Source organism: Seriola lalandi, unplaced genomic scaffold (genome assembly GCF_002814215.2).
Source record: "Seriola lalandi dorsalis isolate HSWRI2012SDOR001 ecotype SW California unplaced genomic scaffold, Sedor1 jcf7180002054735, whole genome shotgun sequence".
Taxonomy (NCBI): Eukaryota; Metazoa; Chordata; class Actinopteri; order Carangiformes; family Carangidae; genus Seriola; species Seriola lalandi.
Window position 1 is genome coordinate 51,835 of NW_019525288.1, and position 19,224 is coordinate 71,058.

Sequence of the window (19,224 nt, forward strand, 5' to 3'; positions counted from 1 at the left end):
TTTATTCTGTGAACTCTATTACTGCTTTATCTCAGTGTATTTTTCATTCTTTTATCACATTGTAATATATGTATAGTAAATAAATGCATATGCCACTGTAGCTTCAGCCTACAACTTAACGGTCTGTAGAAAATATTTTTGTTCTATTTTATTGTGTTGTATTGTTTTCTACTGTCCAGTTTGTTGGGAATAATTTTGCCTAATTATTTTAGCAATAATAAATAAACTAAATGAATAATGACCATTCTAGCTTTGATTTGTCCTCTGTTGAGTGGCGACTGTTAGAAGCTGCAGTCATTCTTAACCAGAGACACAAAGCTTTAGGTCATATTCTTGTGTTTGTGTATAAAACATGTCACATTCAACAGTGACTGGATTAAAACGTGAAGCAGTGCTCTCACTATCAGTACTCACCATGCATGAGTCTTGTGTGTTGGGCTGAGTGAAAAGTCTCTCCAGCTCGTTGCTGTCGACCACTTTATTCCCTGCTGCGCTGCCATTGACCTCCATCTCTCTCCTGGCAGCCCCGTTCAGCCCAGCAGCCCCCTGGGAAGAGGATGAGGATTCGAGCACTGTACTGTGCCCTGCCTGGGGGGTGGCCTGAACCGTCTTACAGATCATTAACCTGGGGATTACACCGGTACACACACACACACAGAAAGGTTAGGTGTAGTGAAACAGCAAGAAATCCTTCAGAACACAATAGAGCTCAGAGTGACTAATGTGACCAAAGAAGCTCACTGCCTTGGAATACAGCCTCAAATTAAGACACACACACACACACACACACACACACACACACACACACACACACACACACACACACACGCATATATATAACACTTGTCTGCTGCATACGCATTATGGGGTGAAACTGAACCTCAACAACAATTATTGGCAAGTTATTTCCGGCGGTTCCACTTGTTGCTGACAGTGATTTACACATCACGTTTGTACTGACCTGCCGCGGTAGCTGAAGACGAGGAAGAGCACACAGAAGATGATGCAGGTGACTCCGATGTGAATGCCGATGATAATGCCTGTAGTGGATGTTTTACTCTGTTCATCTTTGACACAATCACACGGGGTGTCCAGTACTGAGGAGACACAGCACACAATACAGTCAAACCACCGCCAAAGTCTGCATGAACCAGGGCGTGTCATGAGGTGAGGATGGATTGTATAGTGAACTGTACAGTGGACTGTCTGTCTGAGGCGTGACCACTCAACTTGACTTTGCTAAAATAAAAGCTGAAAAGCATTCAACTTTGATGCGCTGGGGTGATGTGGGACAGTGTGCAGCTGTGTGTTTGGTTTGTGTTTGAAAATCACCAGATTTCTCCACCGCCTCCCGAAGTGAAACAAATCGAATAGTGGCATTGCCATCTCCGTGTTGGTTGTACGCAAGTAGCTTTATTTCATAGACCAGTGCAGGATCTGGAAAAAAAGACACGCAGAGATTTTTAGATGATGAATGAGGCGCAGAAAAAAAAAAACGAATTAAAAATTAGTAAGCATCTCAGTGGGGGATACTTTATTAACCCTCTTTCTGCCACTATTTACTGTAGGAAATTAACTATTTTCCTCTCTGAAATTAAGTGTCAGAAGCTCCATAAATAAGTCTTGTCCTTCTCTGATGTAGGAGTTTTTTAATCCCATATTAATATTCAGCACACTTCTAAGGAGTGACTCTTGTTGATGCTTGTTTATGGGCCCAGATTACAGAATGAAATATGGTTACTTTAATGAGATTAGAATGTCGATTAAGATTATAGAAACAGCTCAGCCAATTAAAAAAAAGGAAGAAAAATAAATGGTTGCAATCTCACCCAGCTGAGCGATGTTGTACTGGGTGACGTTGTGAGGGAAGGTGATGGGACCAGTAAAGAGAGGTGTGTGGGCTCTTCTGTAATACAGCCTGAAGCCTTGATGTTGGCCCATTTTAGAGGAAGGCTCCCACGTTGCTTGCACAACACTGCTGTTCACCACCTTGGTGTAGAGGGAGGGCGGTGCTGGCACTGCAACACAACACAGACTGTCAACCAAAGTGGCTCAACAACACGACAGCAGCACCTAACAGTTACTGTAATGGGGACACTTTTATTTTGTATTGTTGGAGTGTGAATGAAGACACTGTAGCGTGAACACCACAATTTCGAATTTGCTTCTCGTTGAAAGGGAGCACCAGTCCAATGAATTACTTCATTGATTAATGTGATCAATCTCATATCAGAAGCCATGACTTCTCGATTCAATGGATCTCCAGTCTCTACGTCAAAAGAATACAACAGGACAACAACTGGGTGTAAATAAAGGAGTTTATTAACTAGACTACTATCGACAGGGTAAATGCAAGGTGTAATGTTCATCAAGATGAAAATAATAATAAAATGAAGTGTTATGATTTGGCAATGGTGGGAGAGAATATGTTATGGCTATACACTATGGCTATAAAACTAATGATCACTACTATGAATGAGATTTGATGGTTAAATATCGATATATTCCGACATCAACCCAGTCATGAGCAGAAGGTTAAGACTTGCTGGAACCCAGGTGGCTGAGGTTGCTTTTGTAACCCTGGAGACACGGGATCTAGGTGGATTTTCCTGGACGCCGAGTCACGTTGTCATGGTGACAGATTCTGTCGGTGTCTCACCGGTTCAGCTCTGGTGGAGTTTGCCAGGAGACTGGGCTCTTTTGATTTCTGGTCGGCTTCTCTGCAGGTTATCTGCCGGCGTCTCTTGCGGGTTGATGCGAATTAAAATCTAATGCGCTTCACTTTTGCTGGATAACTATAGAGGAGACTGGCATTGACCAGATGACTCTAAACCTGTCAAAAATCTTTAAAAATAAAAACGTGATAATAATTAAAAGTTACAGAAATTACTCTGCTGTTTTGGTTCAGTTGGTTTGACTTGGCTTATAAAAATGAAAGATCGCACTAGACAAAGAAAAAGTTACTGGAAGTACATGGCAAAGAAAGAACACAGAACGCGGATAAACGATAAAGGAGCAAGTGCAAAATGGCTAAAAGCCATGGCTAAGAGCTTAGAGTTAAGAGCAAGGAGCTAAGAACCGATGATGAAGAGCAATGACTTAGAGCCGACGACTTAGAGCAATGTGTGAATTGATCACGACTGTTTGATCACCTAGGGGCTGGCGCACGTTTCAGGGGCGTCATCCGTCTTCTCCTGTGTTTCAACTTGGAGAAGAGAGTAATTTTCCACTGAACTTTTGAATTGTTTAATTCTAGAGTTTACCTATAAACTCACACATCCATTTTCCACCATGACCATAAAACAATTAATGAAACAACGTACAAACCTAATGGCACTAATAATGACAGACAGGAATAATACGAATAATATAAGTGTGGATATTACATCCTTCAAAACCTGGAATTAATCATAATGCACGTGGTTAACTGATCAAACACATAATAAACATTCCTAAAGCTAATAGTCTATAAATGTGGATTACACAGCAGTTCTTTGACTGTAATAATAATAATATGGACATTCTGGATGTCATGTAGTGCGTGTTAACTCGTGTGAAGGATGCTGACAGTATGGTCACATGAAGGACATTGTCTTAAAGTCTACATGTTACATTTCAACCATTCTATAGGATAGAAATTTGGGATTGACTTACTACCTAGAAAGATCACACAAGTTACAGAACAGTTAGATATTTCATTTCATATTCTTCCTCAGATCTGTGTCTGAGAAGAGTGTCCTGCTGGTCATTACTATGTGGGTTGTAGTTTATGACTCAGTTATCTAAGAGGGACAGAGGAAGGCAGGCTGGTGTGTGTGTGTGTGTGTGTGTGTGTGTGTGTGTGTGTAGCATCTACCGGAAGGAATCTTTAAAAGGGAATTTCTTTCTTTTATTTCTAACGATGTTTCACCATACCTGACATAAGGAATCAAAGGGAAGCCAACTTTGGTGGTTATTACGGATTTAATCAGGTGTGTCACAAGTAAATATTTGCATTATTTTACAATCTTTGTAATCAGTTTCAAAACTAGCCAAATTCAGCCTAATCAAATTAAATCATGCTCCAAAACAATTTCTGATCCACCTTTTATGGATGTTCGGTCATTTACTACCTCAAAATCTTGTGTATTTTAACTCTAATCAAGCACAACAGACATGCAGCTCTTTTGCAGACCGCGTTTGTTATTGGTCGACGATATGCTTTGTGGGTGAGTGTTCTGCTCCCAACTCACCCTCCCCATGAGTGCTCTCAGTGACATTCTCCGATGGATTGCTGGCCCCGTGGGATGTGTACGCCTTGACGTAGAAGGTGTAACTGGTGGAGGGCTCAAGGTCTCTGATGATCTGCTGCAGCGTCACCTTACTGACAGCCTCCTCATACTCCATCTCCACTGGGTCTGAAGCAGAATGATGGAAGAGGAAGAGGAGGAGGAGTGGAGTAACAGAAAGAGGAGGCCAGGGTTGAAAAGAGCAAGAGACAGAAAAAAAGGAAAGACAGACAAATGGGAAAAGAAAACAGGGATGGAGGAGGAGCAGGCATTAAAATCAGAGATGAAACAATAGATACAATCTGTTTGTCATCATTTTATGGTTATTGCCCATTTCACTGGTGTTATCAGAGCAGCTCTGTTAGGTAATAGCTAATCCAGTTTGGCCCTGGGAGCCTGAATGATGATGGTTGGCTGAATTGCAGGGGTGGAGTAAGGACAGCAGGGGTAAAAGTGGGAGTTACAGAGGATGTGTTAAAGCATTTTATTGCTCTTAATCCAGAGACATCCAGCCATAACTACTATCTACCTTCAGCCCTTCATCAACTGGGCCATGCAATCTTGGAAGGGTAATTACAGCAGATCCTATTGGTTGGCCCTCGAGGCCCTTAATTATCCATCAGATAGAACTACTCAGGAGAACAGCAGCTGGCGCTATAAGACTCTCGCCATACACAGAATCACACACATTCACACCCATACACTTACCCGAACTGTCAGACTTAATGAAAGGAACGCAGGACTCACAAATGAATCTGCAGTTTGCCAGTGACAATCATTTGGAAACGGGCTGCTGACACCATTTGTGATCTGCATGTACGCGGCTAAACGCTTTTGTGAAACAGGCCCCTCGCTGACAATGTCAGTGCTGTCTATCTTCATCAGTATAGCAGCGTATTCATATTTTTTAAAATGCAGAATATTCACATAAATGCTAGTTTGTAGTTACTGTGGGTGGACAAATTTACAGATGTTAAATTTGCAGATTGAACCATATAAATATTAAGCTTTAGCCACAACTTGATTTATTTATTTTTTTTAATTTCAGTGAAAAGGTCTTTTGGCTTGAAACCATTCATTCTGTAGTGCCACTGGCCAGACCTAAGCTCTCTGTAGAAGTTTTTATTTGCCTCTCTTTGGCCTGTCCTCATCTCAGCCAACGTGACATTTGAAACTGATTTCTTGTGTCAATGCTTTATTTATTATTTATTTTAGAACTTGATGTTATTGTAACTTATTTTTATGTCATCAGTTGTTTGGATCTTCAGTGCGGCCTCACCTGAGGTCCTGCGGATGTGGAGCACATAACCAATGACGTCCTGGGTGTTCTGATCGGGCTCCCTCCAGGATACCTGGATGGTGGTGGGTGAGAGGGCCTCAGCCTGCACATGGGTTGGCATACCAGGCAGTCCATCAGCCCAGAGCACCGTAAGGCGCGCACTGGCCTGTGTGGAGCCAGCGCTGTTCTCAGCGATACACTGGTAGATAGCTTCATCATTCTGGCTAATGCCATAGATCGTCAGTGTGCTGTGAGAGCAGGAGAGAAGAAGTGGAACAGGAAGGAAAGAAAAGGAAGAAAACGGGGAGGTTTAGTTTCTTTGACACCCACATGGATATGAGTTTATGATGAAGGACTGTATGTGAGACATCTAAAGGCCAAATTCAAAAAGTCAATTCTCCTGTTGAATAGTTGTTCATTAAAAGCCATCAGTTCTTTTCTTCAAAAAAAGTATTTTCAGTCAAATGCACCATTGTAGTAAAATAACTACTTGAGTCACAGTCCGACATCATTGTTACAAAGTTTAATAATAATAATAATAATAATAATAATATGGATAATAATAGTTTCACACTTTGAACTGCCTCCTTTACACAACACTTGCAATTTATACAGCACATGCCATCACCAAGGCTGCACAATAACAGAACATGTAGCAGAACAGAACAAGTTTTTAAACCTACACCTGAATCCATATCTGCCCCAAAATACACACAACAGAATACCAAGCTGGTTTGCTGATGGTGGCCATGATTTTAAGAGGTTATCCAAATGCTGTTGGGGAATATTGGGTTTGAAGTATGACCATTTCAATTTACTAGGTTGCGCCAGCAATGACAGAAAAGCCATCTAACATTACGGGGTCGCTCACAGGTGATATGTGTTCAAGAGTTATGGCAGTTTACATCAAATAGTCCAGACTCACACGAATTTGGCAACCAATTAAAAGGAAAAACAAATTCACGCCAGACCCATTCAGAGATGTTACACACTCGTCTTAGTGTGGATTAGTTGAAATATAAAGATGGACTGTTGAAAAACAAATTTGTGTAAGTGTAAATCTGTAGGAAGGATTAGCTTGTACCGATAGAGTTCAGAGTCTCCACTGCTGGTAGAGCATCAACATCTTTTTTTAACCATTTGCAAAGTAACTTGTGACTGTAACCATCAGATATCGTGGAGTAAAAAATACAATGTTTTTTTTTTTTTTAACTAAAACTATGAAGTGTCCCAGAAGTAACATATCTGTACTTGAATAAATGCATTAACTGCAGATACTTCATACCTCAGGTAGGGACTACATACAACAAAGATGAAAGTGACAGTATGTCAGCATCGCATGGTGCTGAGTTCAACTGTGTGTGTGTGTTTGACTGAGTGAAAGAAACACACTAAATCCTACAGACAGCAGCAGCACTGCACTGTATAGGGGATCCTTGCTCATGCAAAGCACATACTATCAAACTGATTCGTCTTCTTCTTGAAATCCCATTGGAGTAGATAAATCTGTTTCAAAAATGTAATTTGCCTGTATCAGTAAAACATTTCATCTGTATATGCACACATATGTAGTTACATACCTGTGCACACACACACACACAACCTCCCACACACACAGTAAATAATTTTTCTCAGCGCCTTCACTCTATTCTCTTTCTGTTCTAACCATCGCTCCTCTCTATCGTACCTCAACCACTCTGCTCTTTGTCCCCATCTTTCTATATCTGCTTCTTTGTCTTCCCTCCCACCTGCTATAGAAGAAATATAAGTGTGTGTGTGTGTGTGTGTGTGTGTGTGTGTGTGTGTGTGTGTATATGTTGAGTAGGTGTTATTACATGAGAATATATAACCCACTCTTCTGCATTTGTCGTACAGCAAAAAGGAAAAACAAAACATTTAACATACTATGGAAATGAGGCCCTGTGGCGCAAAACAATTCTTCATGCCGTTTTCATGCCAAGGCCATTTCTGTTGTATTTAAGGTGTAATGTGTGCTGGGGAAAACTGACAACCCACAAACAAAAAAATACCTTGGGAATATGGAAGGGCTTGAGTTGTAGCTTTGTCCATTTTCTCACTGTTTAAGATGGCGTAGCCCTTGGTCATGGCATTTTAAGAGATTACAAGCGTTTTCCACATAAAGGGAAGAAAAACCGTCTGGCTTCTGGTTCTCATGCTGTGCTTCACGTTGAAACAGTAGGATTGAATGCCACGGGAGTTCAACATATCCCGTAGCATCCCGCTAATCTGTCATTTGCAGTTCGTATGAACCTGTTGAGCAGATTCTCATCTTTCTTTGACAGACAGGTTGGACCCGCAGTGTATTAAATCAGGATTTATTAAGAAATGCCAGGACGATCCCGTGAGGAAAAGCATGCAATTTATTGAAAGAACAACGTGTCAGCCCTTTGTCTGTCATTGGACACCTTCTGGACCTGTGAAATGGGACATGAGGAAAGTGGCATTTCAGTTCACGACAGACAGAGCTGACCTCATACCAGCCTCGGCGAGGTTTGTAAGGATGGATTTGTAAGGACAGGGGAGTGCTCTTCTGGGTCAGCGGGCAGTATGGAGGAGTGAATCATTTCATTTCCTTTTCAAAATTGATGTGCTTGGATACAATTACTGTATGACTCTAAACTGGGTCAGAATAGGCTGTGAGGTGGAAGAGTCATTATTCTGTCCGGTCTACCAGGTGGATTCAATCTGGATAATTATCAGGTCAAAGAGGCCCTCTGTATTTCACCCTCTCTGAGTCAATCTCACCTCTGACCCTGGAGGTGGCAGCAGTCGCCAGCGCTCAGCTCGCTACTCAACCATCACATTTCTGGCAGCCTTTCATATCAGCGATAGATGGGGTGTTTGCAGACAGACAGCCTGACCAGACGCCACAGACGCAGCAAAGAGGCCCCTGGGGACGCACTAGCACCCGATGCCACCGGGCCTGGATGGGCCTTGAGGGAAAGGCAGGGAAATTCCACAAGACGCTGCTTGTTTCTGGAGGCACAGTATCGTCCAACCGCATATAGGCACAATTCACACACACATGCATGAACGCAAACACATACAGTACACACACAAAGCTGCACACATGTGAACCGATGTTGCTGATGTGTAGCTTATGAAATTCCACACCTGCTGTCAAAACTTCCTTTCCAACTTCCAGGATAAAGCTTTAGTGGTCTCAACATTTTCGAGTATAAAAGAGTTTAATGTGCTAAATGTGCTTGTATAAATAAATATTCATGCATATTTTCTTTGTATGTTTTGGCAAATGACCACAGGTTATCAATGATTGCAGCATTTAAGTATTTTTTTCCCCTAAATTTTGCGATGAAGAGCATTTAATTCTTTTTGGTTATGACTTCATTTAAAGTTGTAGGCTGTAAGATTCTGTGTTTTAGTTTCACTTTAGAAGATGATTTGATAAATCATTTGGAAAATGAGGAGAGCTGTTTGAAGTAGGTGTTACTCTTCTGCACTCAGCTGCAGCTGGAAACATGAACCACATTCCTTCCTGTACCAGGATATTTCTCAGGAAAGGCCTGACAGAGGCTGCAATGTTTTAGGAGAATCGGTTTAAAATGAAGAGGCTGAGAGGAACAAAACATATATTTATACAGGAAAATCTTTTGGATTGTCTAGCAATAATTGTTTTATTTAATGAAAACTTGAGGAGTTTGCAAAGAAGATTACTGTTTTTATAAAATTCTTTGTCAAGACTGCCTTCGCATTTCTAGAGGTCAAAGATTAATATGCAAAATTCTCATGTACATGCCGTACAAGGAACTTCACTTTTAGTCTTTTTTAACGCCTTTTCGATCAGATAGCTCAGTCTAGAATTTTAAAATAGATCGATATACATTAATATGCAGCAGCAGAGCAGAGCAAAGATTCATGCAATGTGTGAGGGAAAAAGAAGGATATAAAGTCTGAGTGAAAGACAGGAAGAGATTTTGGAGGTATATGGCCTGAATTTGGGCTGTTTGCTTGTCTTACAGGAGCTCCAAAGCCGAGCTGTCCTGTGCTGACAGGTTGACACCATCATTTACTCATCAGTTCAAGGTCATTTCACAGATTGATGGATAAGGCCTTGGGCCAGGGGAGTGGCTGACAGTGGGGCCTTGTGTCTGTTGTTCAGCTGCTGAGGCTGTGTTTACTCTCCGTTGTCTCTGAGCAGCACCCCATCAAAAGCCAGCATGGCCATTCTGGATCCAGCAAGAGGGAAAGGGGGAAAAAAAATATGGGGACAAAAGAGAGACCAGGAGGAAGAGGTGGGGAAGGGGGAGGGGAGGAGCAATGAGCTGTCTGTGGCCTGAGAGGAGGGAAGGGCCCAGGGATATGACTGATTACAGGCGGGGTCAGAGTTCAAGGCCAATGCCCAGGCCCCAGCTCTCTGTAATGGGGGCAGGAAGGGGGATGTGGGGCACAGAGAGGGGCCGCAAACAAGAAAGGCAGGTCTTGGTGAAAGACGGAAGAAAAAAAAAAAAAGAAACGAAAAAAGAAGAAAAGAAAGGAAAAAAGGACCTTTGAAAGGATTCTGCTACAAAATGTCCAGGTTTGTGTGGTAGCCTGTTCCTTCAGATGTCGACCATTAATTATCAAACACACCATAGCGCTCACACACATGTTCTCTTCTTTACTATATAAATTTAACGCTTTTCACACAAATGTAAACAGAGGTTTCTAAATGATTCAAGAGAGAACGAGTAAAATTCACTCATACCTTCATTCACCACAAGGAAGAATTACGATTTTGATATCATCATCATCTCTTTTAAAACAAAGCAGGCTGGCTTTCAACCTCAAGCTGATTACACTGTGTGATGTGCGATCACAGCTTGTGTGTCTTGGACGATTACACGTCCCAGCTTTAGAGACTTAAGAGTCAGGCGAGTCCTGATACATAATTAGGAACAGCTCTCACAGAGGCTTCAAATAGCCACGATAGCATGTTTTACAGGAGCCTGGTCAGCAAAGGCCGATAATGAATGGGGTAACAATAACTCTGGCAACGTGAGTGTGTGTTTGTGTGTGTGTGTGTGTGTGTGTGTGTGTAGGTGTGTGCGTGTGTGTGCAGGTGTGTGCATCAAGATCTGTTGAGATGTGACAGAGAGAGAGCAAACATGCTGCTTCACCCCCCAGGCAGCAATGTCTGTTTACAGAAGCAGCCAATCAGCTCTTCCCTGACATCACCGCATCTTATACAGCATTTCACGTAGCTTTGTCTTCTCCGTGTGTGTTTTGTGTGCAAAGTGTGTGCGCGGATGAGGAGTTAAAGGCAACACGTTTGTGAATTTTCATGTTTGATTATGCGTGTGCACAAAAGGAATGATGGCGTGCACCACAGGGCTGTTTGTGCACATACAGGCTCACTTGCTTTTTGATTAATGTGTGTGCATGCGTGTGTGTGAATGAAATGTAAAATCGATTCCCCTTCTTTCCCTTGTCCGATTTGCTCTTGAAGGTCAGCGTCAGGAGAGATGGTTGAGGGGAGAAACCTCTGCTTGCGTATATTTTTACACAGACACACACACACACTAATTAAAATCTCTCTGCTAGGTATATTGCACTCACTGTATATTTGTATATCCAAGCTCCCAGTATCAGTGTATGTTATCATATATATATATATATATATATATACACATACATGTACACATGTGTATATATATACACACACATATAGTTATAGATAGATATAAAAGAGCAGAATTACTGTGCTGCCTGGAGCTGTTGAATATCATTACTGTGCATATCATTTGCATACTATTACTTTTGTTTTGGCTTGGTTCAGGAGGTAAATTCTGCCCTATGCCATATAATTTTCCTTCCTTTTCAGGACTTCCCCTACACCAGAGACACACACTTTACTATGAATTACTACGAATTTTCCAACCTGCTCTTCTATAAAATTTCATATTGTACCAAAATGTATGGGGTGGCTTTACGTGGGGGAAAGCAAGGGTTTGTGGGTTGTGCTCGTACCCCCAGCTTCTCCACTGTACAGTAATGTTGTGGACAGTTGGACAAACGTGTCATCTTTGTAAACCTAATGTGATGTCAATAATTTACAGTAAGAAATGGACAATTTTTTAATTCAATCTTATTGAAGTAATCTGAAAACTGTTCACTGGGCATGCAAAACGTTTGTACTGAAGGAATCAGCAAAATATTCTGTGTTTTCCCTACAACACCTGATCTCAGCAACTGAAGCACAATTAATGTTTTTAAGGTTACATAAGGCATCTGAAACCACTTGGTCCCACTTGCAAGATCTACGAAATCAAGGTAGTGCTAGCATGAAACTCGAAAGCAAAACCACTCCACTTCTCCCCCTCCTCCCACTCCCAGCTCGCGAGGCTTGCTCAAAAACTTTTGAAGGGAATCTCTGCACTGCTGCCGGGCTGTTCAATTAGTCTGAGTCAGATACATAATTCAACAAAAAAAAAGTTATATATTGTAGTTTTAAATATTGATGACATCAATGCATCCTGTGCTTCAAGTTGATGTTGACTTTTGCAAAATTTAACTCAAACCACACTTTTTACCGAACCGTAACAAGTTGTCTTAGCACTTTACACAGAACAACACAATGGACGCGGGACACAAATAACGGTCTCTGCTGTCCAAGTCCACATCTTTCTGGAATAATTGTCAGCAATATTGTTATTTTGGGATTTTAAAAGGGAAAAAAAATCCAAAATGACCCTGGTAGTAGCTTAGCAAATATGAATAGTGACTGACTTTCACTGTGGTTTTATGATGTGGTTTTAATGGTTTTATTGGACTGTGGACTCAGACTAGTTACATCCTTAGTTGTGAATGAATGCAATCCAGTTGTATATAAACAGAGTGTGCGGCAGACAGGGTTAACACTGGGTACGACTGCTTTTCATGTTCAGTAATCTGTAATATTACACTAAAGACTGTGATAATGAATCAGATCGTAATGTCTTTTATCTACTCACAGCTGAACTACACAGTGCAATTCTTAAGATGCACATCAAGCTGGTCCGTCCTCTAAATGGCTGACTGCATTTCCTGGTCAACTAGCTGAGTTTATGAGCTAATTAGCTAATGGTAGATCTCAAGCTGAAGCCTGCTTCCTTAACCAATCACAGAACGGGGTTTGTGATGCATGAGATCCATATTATAGCAGGTCATACACTAATGGTGGCAAGTGGAAACACTGTGATGCCCTGACTACCCGCTCTATCTTTCTCTCTCTTTCTCCTGATTCGTTCTTCACGCCGACTCATCATTTCTCTTTTGACCACCTGGCCATTTTTCTCCTATTTCTTTTTTCTTTCTCTTCATCCAAGTCTGGCCTCTCATTTGTTCCCTCCCTCTCTTCTTTCCTCCTTTGTTAGTTGCTCGCTCCATCTCGCTGTCTAATATAGACTGGTAGTGGCAAGTGGGAGTGTAGCAGTGCATGTGAGCGATGGAGGTGTCTGCTCCCTTCACTCACTGCAACAGAGTGCGAGTATTGATTTTTTGGTGCATATTTAATATATTCACTTCATATTTCTCTTTTATGAATAGTAACAACATGCAAGGACGGTTGACTGCCAGGGTCAACTGGCAAAATTGAACTTTCCGTGTGCAGTAATGCAGAACAGAAATTACTCCAAAACACATTTGCTGGATGAATAGAGTACAGCAGTTTACAATAACAGCGTCAATCAGCTGAATACTTATATTTTATCCTTTTCAAGTAATGCCTTGAAACTGTGTGCAGAACAGAAGAACACAAAAGACTTGATATGTTATTAGCCATTATTCCGTAAATAATACATTATCGTTTCGTTCAATGAACCCAAGTCAAAAACACAACGAAAAGGTCACGCTTTTAAATGACATCTAAACTCCGAGTAGAAGAGCAGGTCTAACTTGTGATTATTCCTGTACATTATTGCTAAGATGTCTCTGCAATGCCACGTACAGTCCTGTAACACATAAAAACATTCCTTGCAACATGCAGCCTTTATAGTGTGAGCTGCTGAGAATGGTAACTAGCTGTGCTGGTTGCACAGTCCTCCTCATGACATTCCTGGGGACTGCCATGGGAAAGCTTCCAACACCCAGTCAATATGCAGCTCACACACACAAAGGCACAAATAAATTGAGGCTCATGTCTTGGCAAGCATGAATTCCAGCAGCTGCAGTGTTAGAAGCAACAGAAACGCACAGAAATTGAACATTTGATGATGCCAATGATCAGGTCAAGGAAGTAGTGATTAATACTGACAACCACATTACTTCAGGGAGCTGTTTCCAACCTTGTGAGGATACAGTGAGTGCAGTGATGGTCTGGGCTTTGTTAATGACAGTTTGAATTATGTCATCTTCTACATAATTCAGATTGAAATTAAATAATGAATTACTTTCTGACAAGTCAGGTTTATGGTTATAGTTTATGTAATGTATGTCTCTTGAATGTTACATCAAATACATGAGTCGAGCTTTATATTGTTACTTACAGCAAAATCTTATATTATAAATGTTTATTTTGTCAGTAATTTTAATTGTTAGTTGTAAAGTGCACATTTGTGTTAGTTTCACTCATATTTAACACTAGGCTACACCGTATCCAATGGTAACAAAGGAGCTATGTTAGTGCATTAATGGGGGAACAAGACAGACCGGGTTATTATCCCCCAGATGAGTGTGTGAAATGTGTTAAATGAAAATCTGTAAATATTGATGTATAGCCCATCGGAGAGAGAAAAAAAACTATATATAGACTTCCAGAATGATTATCTAAGTGTATTAATTCATCTGATATAGAAATCTTTGATCCTGGTTAGAGTCAGAACGTTGGCCAAGTTAATGGCTACTGAACTTGGCTACAGTTCACTCATTAGTATTTTAACTTTCCTTTGATCACGATTTTCTTTTAGACCGAATCGTTTTAATGAGACCAGGCTTGTATCCCCCTGATCCCAAAGTTATTAGAAAGCAATAAAAAAAAGTGACTGAATCAACATCTGAGCCGTCTGTGTCTCTTTGTTGGAGTCAGCTACTCAACCGTCAGCTGTTAGTCTGTCACCATCATCGCAGAGGCTGTCATCATTTTCAATGTTATAAAAGAGATTTAACAGGCATGTTGTAAACTGTATATGGATAATCAGGAGGAGACTGAACCCTGTTACATTTATAAGATGGAACTAATGGTTTCATTAATGGTTAAAAATGCTTTACAGACCACCAAGTTGTGTTTATTTGGCCATCAAGTGAACAGTTACACATGTTAAAAAGCTTTTCCGCTGGTTCTTCCCTCTCTGCAGGTAAGCGGTCAATTAGAGGGTCGTCCTCATGAATTAATGAGTTAAGAAGTGTCTTCTGGAGGGTAAATACCAGCAACAAGAATTTTTCACAACCAGCCCAAAAGTTATTCCTACCAATGGCTTGGAAATGATTTATAAAGTGTTAGTTACTGATTTATTAACCATTAATAAGGACATTTATTAGGACTTCCAAAACCTTTGTAATGGGTTATTTATGTAGTACCAAAGTGGTACCAAAGTCACATAGTAAATCTCATGTTGAATATATATGGAGAATGACTCGACGCGTCAGACATAAACACTGCAAGTCTAAAAAGATGCCAAAGAAGATGCTCAGCAAAGAGAAACAGCGGTCACAAGCAGATGTCTCATTTATTTAGTGACACTACAAATTACAGTGACAAAAAATGGCAATTTTGTAGAAGCAATACTTCTGGCACTGTCAACAAAAACTAAAAATAACTTTCACTTCCACAAAATTATATTTACTGCAGGGATATTGTTTTGCTTTCCTCACCCTTATGAATCTGTGTGTATTCTTGTATATATGAATACAGTTATGCAAGAGTACAAAGTTTTTTAGTTTTTTACCTGTTGTTGTTCCTGAGTTTGACGTGACCCCTGGGCTCCAGAATCTGTCCGTTCTTCAGCCAGGTGAGCTGGGGCTCAGGCTCGCCCTGCGCTTGGCAGGTGAAGATGGCGTTGGTGCCGACAGGACGAGCGATGGACTGCGGAGGTTGAACAAACTCTGCTGGAGCTGAGAGAGGAAGGAGACGTGTCAGTGTCAGATGAGTTGGTCTTATTCCCCCAACTAAAAACACAGTGCCAGATAAATCAGTGCCAGAGTAACAAACTCAAAGACTTGAGCAGGATTCAGAGGTGCAAACAGTTATAGTTATTATACTGGAATAAAGGGACAAAGTGATGTTGATGAAAAGAGAGAAAGAAAAAGCAGCGAGAGTGAGAAAGAGAAAGGCAAAAATATGAGAGCCTGCAGGGTATCCAGGTCATTTTGTCATTTATTATACAGCAACAGGGTAAAGTATTAGTGGTATATGGTATAAATACTGTTGCTAATCTATAATTCAGGGTCAATTAGCAGGATCGTAAGAGACAGCTGATCAATGCAGATTCTGGGGAAATAAAAGCGAGATAGAGAGCACAGAAACATGGAAGGAGGAGAGCAAGACAATGCAAGTCCTGCTCAGAAACAACACACATGAAAATAAAGTGATGCAGTTTATAGGTTCATCATATCCTGTCTCATCCCATGGTACAGGTTTCAAACTATGGGTCAATTAGTGGTAATAACTTATTCATTGGTTCTCACAGAGTAATTACAGTTACATCCGCTGGAGTTTGATTTCTGGGTTGGTGCTTTTATTTGAGCTGACAGACTGAGAGGTATTGTATCATCTCCTCTGCACTCATTATTGTCCTGGCGGTTATCGGTGATTTGATAACCTGAATTATTTATGCCCATATTAACTCAAAAAAATGTTATGGTAATTATGATATCTCATAGTTATCACTAGAGGCTAGGAAGGTGGAACATTAGGCTTATTATATTTCCTGTTGTAAAAAAGCTCCACTGTCCTACATTCATCTGTACCACTCAGTTTACTCATCATTACTTAGTGGGACTTAGCAACTGGTGTCAAATTGTAAATCTAATTCTCATTTTTGAGTAGAAAAACCTTGATCAATGTGGTGTTTCTTTCTTTAACAGCAACTCTTGCTCATAAAGACCTAAAATAATAAGTGAGTCTCTTTATTAGTATAAGTATTTCTTATTGTCAACAAATCCCATGAATAGATCCAACCCACAATGTATGTAAATGGGGCTCTAGACATGACATATGATGCAGTGCTATGATGCCACATAGAAAAAAGCAAAAGATATGCAACCTGAGAAATGTCCCCAATTTGTGTTTGTTTGAATATTTAGCAAAACAATACACAGAGATATGCAAGGAGGTTTTGAAGCCAGCCATCAGCCAGGGAAATGAGGGCACCATGAAGTCAATCAAATCAATTCTGCAAAGTGAGTTTGAAGTAAACATGTTTTTAGCATTAGCTTTAGGCTAGCTTGATAGAGTAGTACCCGTCAATTCGTGTCATACTCTGATTGAGTTGCAGTAACAGTAGTAACACCACTGTTTTAAATTGACGACCAAATATTTCACATTTCATATTTCCCTCAGGACTATCAACTCTCATCATAGTGTAAAAGGGTCTTTAGTCTATCTCTCAATACATTATGACTTCGCTGCCACAGAAGCATGAAGCACTCAAGCCCATTTTATGAATACTTAAATGTTAAAAACACATCACAAATTTATAGTTTCACTTTTTAAAAAGACCAAGTAATTTCCTTACAGGTGCTATATGTAAGTATTTTAGTTTGAAATATTCAAAAACTAATGAAATTATCAAAAGAATGTGAGGAAACCTTTGACATTATGTGAAAGATGTCTTATGTATTGTGTTACAGAGATATCTACTGAAGTTAGCATGTTAACCAGCTAGCCTTGGCCCGTCCTGTCTCGTAATGACACTCTGTACTTGAAGAGGCGATAGTGAGGCACTGTAGTGTCCGGTCTGCCCTCTGTCCAAGGATGACGACGTAGTGCCCTAGTGAGTACTTACAGTTGCAATGTATGTGGGACTGACACAAAATAAACTGCAGTGTCCATGCTCACCGTAATGAAGGATCATGTTGTTAACAATAGTTTTGGACAACAATGGAGCTCTATGGCACAGAGGAATAAATTTGGCTACACAGACAATACTTGTTTTTTTCCCGCTCTTTTGTCCTCCCTCTTGTTCCCACCCTAATAGACAAAATGTTTGACAATTTTTCCATGTAAGCATTTCCATTCTCCCACTGGAAAAGCTAAGGGACCCTTAGGCAGTTGAAAGGAGGCTGCTGACAGCATGTGATGGTCCTTTCATTCATCTCTCCCTCTTTCTCAGCTTCATTCCCTCTTTCTCTCAGCGTGTTCTTTGAGGGCTGTCTCAGAGGTAAAGGTCAGACAGAGCTCTGGAAGGTATTGATTTGTACCCGTAAGGGTGTGGGTTAGATCATCAGCACCGTCCATCCATCTTGCTCTTGTTTTTCCCATTTGGCTCCCACACTTTGACTTCTTCTTTGGTCTTTGTTTCTCTTCTCTGTTTTTGTACCCCAAAGGAGGAAAATGAACCTAATTGATTTACTATAGCAGAACATTTGTGTGTTGTGTGATGGTTTCATAAGTACTCTTGTCTGCAATAATTTGGATTTCATTTGGAGTTCCTGACCATTGACTTTTCTGACTTGAAAGCAATTGACATACTCTCATATTCACAGAGGTGTCAACTGGCTTATTTACACTAGACAAATAGACCAGTTCTTCAAGGACAAGTAGTACAATTAACTTGTTTTTTTCCCTGATAATGAAAAAGGCCTAACCCACATTCATTTGGAATTAACAGTACACATTTGTGTCCACAAATCAAAAAAAAAAAAAAATACAAAGACATTGACACATAATTAACATCTATGGCTTTTATTCCTGCTAGGGTAGGGGCTTGTCTCAGAGTTGACTGGCAGATAAAATGAAATATTGATCAGGATCAATACTGCTATGGGCTGAAGCAAAGTGTGGTCCATCTGATCAATATGTGAATGAGGCAAATGCTGGATGTTTCCGGCTTGGTGACAATTAATGCACATGGCCACCCACACCTGGCATCATCCCATTGGTCAGCACCATCCGTCTCTCTAACCTAGAAAGACCACACCAGTTTTGGATGTTATAGTCCATTAACTATACATGTCATTAATATAAAGGATGAACATTACTTTATTTATTAATGGTATTTCTTTCTGTTTTGCCGAACCTAATCTTCAATATTAAGATATCCTACTCTCTTATATTAGAGATTCACTAAAGCATATGGTCTGTACCTGAGTTGCTCTTAAATACTACTTTGCCTTATTTTGACACGGAAAGTCTCACTACAATCACACCTTACAAAAGGTGTCTGGTTGTAGGATTTACCACCAGAGAGAAATTTTTGAGGATATTTTATTTATTGTAACCCTCCCACAAAGCCATCCACATATTATACAAAGTTTGTCAGGTACAGGTAGGTTCTCTCAGCTATTGTGCTTTGAAAAAAATTAAAGAGTACTTTAAAGGGCTGGACGTTTGAACCAAATTATGCAGATGTATTTCCAAAAAGTCTGTTTGTTATGTTTTATTGATAATATTTTTAATTTGCATATTCTTGTCCTGTGAGACTGAACTCAAACGTGCTCTAAAGATCAAAACCTGCAATTTATTGCTAATCTTGATGGCAGAAAGCAGGATTTTTTTTTTTTTTGGGGGGGGGGGGGGGGGGG

General features: G+C 40.4%; 1 protein-coding gene across 1 annotated transcript in view; it reads right to left on the reverse strand.

Annotated features, from left to right (window-relative positions):
* igdcc3 (immunoglobulin superfamily, DCC subclass, member 3) overlaps nucleotides 1–19,224 on the reverse strand; it is a 64,804-nt gene that overhangs the window by 8,751 nt on the left and 36,829 nt on the right. The window contains exons 7-13 of the mRNA XM_023424304.2: nucleotides 15,429–15,594; nucleotides 5,548–5,795; nucleotides 4,233–4,397; nucleotides 1,830–2,018; nucleotides 1,333–1,437; nucleotides 962–1,097; nucleotides 415–625 (exon numbers count right to left, since the gene is read on the reverse strand). Coding sequence (XP_023280072.1) covers nucleotides 415–625; nucleotides 962–1,097; nucleotides 1,333–1,437; nucleotides 1,830–2,018; nucleotides 4,233–4,397; nucleotides 5,548–5,795; nucleotides 15,429–15,594 — 1,220 coding nt within the window. The remainder of the gene's footprint in view (nucleotides 1–414; nucleotides 626–961; nucleotides 1,098–1,332; nucleotides 1,438–1,829; nucleotides 2,019–4,232; nucleotides 4,398–5,547; nucleotides 5,796–15,428; nucleotides 15,595–19,224) is intronic.